Genomic DNA, 5,698 nt, shown 5'->3' with positions numbered 1-5,698 from the left:
TGTTCTCCCTGTGCATGGTGGGTTTTCTCCGGGTACTCCGGTTTCCTCCCACAGTCCAAAAACATGACTGTCAGGTTAATTGGTCTCTCCAAATTATCCCTAGGTGTGTGTGTGTGTGTGTGCATTGTGTGTCCTGTCTGTCTCTCTGTTGCCCTGCGACAGACTGGCAACCTGTCCAGGGTGACCCCGCCTCTCGCCCGGAACGTTAGCTGGAGAGGCACCAGCAACCCTCCCGACCCCACCAAGGGACAAGGGTGTAAAGAAAATGGATGGATGGATTTTTTAGAGATAGTGTTTAAAGCCCATCTAGGAACAAGTGCTGTTGTTAGTCATAGTGCAATAGCTGTTGATATTTCACTATGACACTGCTGTTTTGCTCAGTTTGTCTATGTCGATGTGTGTCTATCCCTATCAAATAAACTTAATAAAAATACATCAGTGGTACACAACCAGGCGTCACAACAGTGCGGAAGGCCAATATCCAGAGGGGTGATGGTGCATTTGGCGCACACACCCTCGGGCCTCGTTTAATGTGTCACCAACAAAACTAGCTTAACTCGCGTGCCATGTTTTTTCGACACAGATCGCACTCACCAGAAAAATAAATAGCAAATCAGTAGTATTTTGCCTATCATCCTGTCACCAATTCTTTTCAATTAAAGCTGCCAAAATGTTGCTACACAAAATATTTAAATGGAATAAATGCTTCTTTGGTGCAAATGCAATAAAGCCAGTCAACTGCATCTTTATTAGCCTAATCTGTGACACAAGTGGGCAAAAACCTGAGAACTTCCTAGTGCAATGTACCCTTCCAATCCAATCCAGCTTTATTTATAAAGCACTTCAAAACAACCACAGCTGATACAAAGTGCTGTACAGTAAAACACAACATAACAATAAAAAAAATAAACTCAAAAAAAAACAAACATACAATTTAAAACTAGATCCCTCTGGTGTTGAAAGCCAAGTAAAATAAATGGGTTTTAAGACGAGCTTTAAACCCACCCTTGTCCCGGGAGGGTTGCTGGTGCCTCTCCAGTAAACGTTTCCAGTGAGAGGCGGGGTCACCCTGGACAGGTCGCCAGTCTGTCGCAAGGCAACACAGAGACACACAGGACAAACAACCATGCACACACACACTCACACTCACACCTAGGGGCAATTTGGAGAGGCCAATTAACCATGCAGAAAGACCCTGGGCCAGGAATCGAACATAGGACCTTCTTGCTGCAAGGCAACAGTGCTACGAACCGCGCCATGGTGCAGCCCTCCAGCTTTATTTAAGCAAAAATATATCATCATACCAGCCATGTCATAAAAGACTAATAAAATATTAACATCTCAACATGTCAAAGGCCAAGTCAAACCAAAGAAATTAGTTTTAAGAAGGGATTTAAAATTGTACAATGGTGTAACCTGTCTGATGCACCAGTGCCATCAGTAAAAAAAACTGTCCCTCAACATGATGCTAACACCACTGTGCTTGGCACATGTGTCAAATTTAATTACAGGTGATTTAGATTCATTGAGTTCAGTATTAATCTTTGACTCTACTTTATTGCACTGTTCCTACTTGATGTCTGACAAAAATCCCAAAGAGGGTTTTGTGTTTCAATATTAGAATTGCCATTTAAAAAGCTTCCCTTGTCCTTTTCCTGTTTGCTACAGTTCAAGGGAAAGAAGGGAGCGAGTATCAATGGAGTGACTTCCAAACAGAAGGCTGAGCCAAAGAGTCAGGCCAAGAAGAATGGAGTCAGTGGGATGGCATCTGTGAAACGCAACAACTCCAGTAAGTGTTGGGATCACAGTAGCATCTCTGAATTTTCCTGTGGGGTATAAGGAACTCATGTCTTTTGTGTGTCTGACTCCGTTGATCAGTCTCCCCAGCTTTTTGTGGACATTTATGCAAAATTAAAAGTATCCCTATTTTGCACTAATGAAAAGCAGAGGATTAGGGACACTAAAAACAGAAGAATAAAAGAATTCTGACTTTAATCTCAGAATTTGTATTCTTTCTCCATCTATTTCAAAATCAAGATAAATAAGTCAAGTATTTTGTTAGCCTATAAAAAATAGTCATATTACTGTTTCTTCCTTGGATTTGTAAACCTGGACTTTATACACAGTGAAAGTATGTCCAAAATTTATTTAATAGAATTTAATTTTAGGTCTAGATTTGCCTGATGGTGCTTACACAATTTAAATAATTCTATTTCTGAGAAAAAAGTCAGAATTCCTTTTTTCCAGTGGTTATAATCCTCTTTATTAATGCATAATTCTGAATTTATAGCAAATTTTCCACAAAAATTGTTAAAAACATTGACTTTAAGTGACTAACTCCCACATGAAGGTAGCTGTATTTATTATGCTGCTTCAGCCTTACTTGATGTCAAGTTATCGATATAGCCAGTAAGAAAAATCGAGCTATTTAAGTTCTTTAAAGAATACAAATATTTGTGTGTGTCCAATCTACTTGCTTGTTATGTTTCTATCACCTTTTTGTTCTCTATATAGAATTTTGAAGAAAGGACAAAAAATGTTGCAAAGTTCCTTGCAAATATTTCTAATGGAGCAACACAAAATCAAGCATTTTGATAAAAAAATCATTTAAAAAACATCTTGAAATCCTGGATGGACTGACTGATGATTCTAGCAGAGCAATTTGTAAAACTCACAAAAAGTTATCCCAACATGTGTGATGGACTCCAGGAAGATTTGAGTCTAGGATAGAAACTGAAAGATGGGAAGGTGGGTTCCAAGGTTCGATGTGTGATTGAGAGTGTTTGTAACCCCTCCTGTAACTCTGCAGAATGTTCTTAAAGTAATTGTTCAATTTTCCCTCCAAACGATTTGAGACCACCAGCCTTCTTTCTGAACTCAGTTCTCCGGTTGCCATCACTCAGGTTTATAGGAATGCAGGGCTTAGCTTTACTAATTAAGGAAGACTGATTCCTGCGCCTGAGGGTGCACTGGGTTGCCATGTCGCTGACATCATGCAGTCTTCTCACTGTCTCCTTTACTAGATGCTTTAACAGCCAGTCTTTGTTGTGCAGATGCAGAGCAGTGCAAGTATGGCAAGAACCGTGTCGAGGCAGATGCCAAGCGGCTGCAGGCCAAAGAGGAGGACCTTATGAAAAAGAAACAGGAGATCAGGAACCATCTGAACCAGTTGAAGAAGGAGAGAAGAGACCTGCGCACTGCTGTGGAGGGTGCTGCAGGTAGGAAATCAGCCAAGAAGAAGGCTCATTTTAGCTGGATTTTCCAAAACTAGTAATTATTTTTCCCGGAAACTCCAGGCAAACGTTCGCAGGCATCTCTGCTGGAGCGCTTGAAGAAGGTGGAAGACGAGTGCAAGGTGAAGGAAGAAGAGAGAGTGAACGTGGAGCTGGAGGCAACGGAGGTCAAGGAGAGTCTGAAGAAAGCCCTGAGCGGAGGAGTGACCCTTGGCCTCACCATTGAACCCAAAGCTGCCTCCTCAAACCTGCAGGTTGGAACTCCACCTCTGTTTCCTCACCAATGGTTGGCTGAGGTGGCAGCCTAATTTTCTGTTTTTCTCCCCTCGACAGTCTCCGGCCATGCTGTGGAAAACACAGGAGTCCTCTCCCTTCTCCAGCTGCGACACCAGCGACACAGAGTCCTGTACACTGCCAGTCAACAGCGCATCGCTACTGCGCCGGCAGCAAAGTAGCCAAAAGCCATCAACAGTCAGAGGACATGTGCTGAGGAAGGCCAAGGTCAGAGTTCACTCTGCTGACTGGTGTCACTGCTCATCTTACTGTATCTCCAGCGGTAATTTGAGGAAATGGTTTTCCCTCAAACTATTTGGTTTGAGGATAAATAATGGAATAAGCATCATAAAGTAACCTGAAGTACTTACAATTCTCCACTTTACAGACCTGTCCATGACACCAGAAATGCTATTTGTAACATTGGCCCAAAGGAAATAATTAACCAAGCTAATTAGGTCATGTTATTATTTATTTCTACTTTCACTTATATATAACGCATGCACATGCACACACACGCACACATACACACACATGCATGCATACACTTATGTGTGCACACACACATATATAGATTCAGACTATATAGACACATTGTCCACATAGACATAAAATAGAACAGACATGATGCATAACAACACAAAAAGACTTTCATATCAGTGCTTCCACAAAGATGCTGGTGTTGTAGTGCACTGACAGAAGGATGCGACAACATTACAAAAAAATTGTTCTTGGAGCTGCACAAACAACACTAACTTATATGTCAAATTTCTCAAGAGTGCCTGGAAAGTCCTGATGTGTGTTACAAAATGTCTCACTTGCACTACTGAACCTGGGTTTCTTGAGCAGAATTCTCATGGAGTCATAAGCAACTTTAAACTTCTGCATGGTATTTCTTTTTTAAATTTCCACCACAAAGGGGCTGTATACAGGGACGTACAGTAAGCTTTGATTAAATTTACCTTTATCTCATCTGTGCACATATGAACTTTGCTCACCAGAGCAATATATATATAATAACCCTCTTATATAATAATCCAGTATATAATGCTGGGGTATATAATAAGCGATACTGTTGATATACGTCATCATTATCACAAAACTGGTCTATGACATAATGATGCAGATATTTGTTTTTTTGTACAAACATTTAACTTTTTCCCAGACAGACAAAAAAATCTGCACACCTTGATCGAACTTTCCACTGGGCTTTAGAAAAAAACTGAATTAGAGAAATGACTAAATGCCCAAATTCAGAACAAAACAAATTGACTTCAGACACAACATGATGTCCATTAGTACCTTAATGATACCCAAGATAATAAAACCCTCAAACATTTGAAGCAATTAAAAGCCAAAAACAGAGTTGGAATTTCCAAGCTTTTCAGTTTTCTCTGGACCTGCAGGTTGGATCTTCAATTGTCCTTTGCATTACAGTAATTCTGCTGAATTCTACTTTTCAGCAGAATTCAACCATGCCAGAAGCATGGCTGACCGTCGTATGGCTGCATACACTTTATAGGCCGAGTCATAAAGTGACTCAGCCTATAAAGACATCCTAGTAGAGGTTGGCAAAGACAACCTCTACTAGGCGGAGCTCTTGCTCATCCACCATATTTTTAGACATGAAACTATATGTAGCGTTACAAAATGTCAGACAGGCCTCGCAGAAGTGTCAACCATAGATCAGGCTTTTAACAAGAAACAATTAACATCAGTTGCCATCTATGTATTTTGTTTTTTTCACCATTATGCATCAATCTGTGAAGGTCTATCCCAGTGGTCCCCAAACTACGGGCCGGATCCGGCCCGCCTCCACATTTGGTCTGGCCCCCTGAACAATACCAGAGAGCATTTTGATTTTTTTTTTCAAATACCGTATTTTCCGGACTACAAGCCGTTTATATGTGGATTTTTCTTCAACCACCAGGGGGCTCTTTAGCAGGAAGTGAATCATTGGAAGTCTGGTCACTTGCGCGCCAACACTGAGGCCACAAGCAGCAAAATGAGTAAGAAACAGATCAGATGCCTTTGGAAAGTTTCTTTGCAAAGGGGAAAAGGTCCAGAGAACAGACAGGTGAATGGATTTATCCCGGACCGGTAGGTGAGTCCCACATTACAAGCCGCTCTGCGTAACATGCGGCGACCGGCTGCTAATGAGGCAATGAAGCTTCAAGCTGCTTCACCACGTA

The 5,698-nt window shown here is 41.3% G+C and overlaps 1 protein-coding gene across 1 annotated transcript; it reads left to right on the top strand.

Annotated features, from left to right (window-relative positions):
- Positions 1–1,584: 1,584 nt before the first annotated feature.
- LOC103461281 (actin filament-associated protein 1-like) lies at positions 1,585–3,878 on the top strand (the record flags this gene model as incomplete). The annotated part of the gene is made up of 4 exons (XM_008403596.2): positions 1,585–1,789; positions 3,054–3,218; positions 3,297–3,487; positions 3,567–3,878. Coding segments are annotated over 4 exons (858 nt in total), but the record flags the coding sequence as incomplete, so codon positions are not given.
- Between the last annotated feature and the right edge of the window lie 1,820 nt (positions 3,879–5,698).

This window comes from Poecilia reticulata, unplaced genomic scaffold (genome assembly GCF_000633615.1).
Source record: "Poecilia reticulata strain Guanapo unplaced genomic scaffold, Guppy_female_1.0+MT scaffold_928, whole genome shotgun sequence".
Lineage (NCBI taxonomy): Eukaryota > Metazoa > Chordata > Actinopteri > Cyprinodontiformes > Poeciliidae > Poecilia > Poecilia reticulata.
This window is presented reverse-complemented; position numbering and strand designations above follow the sequence as displayed.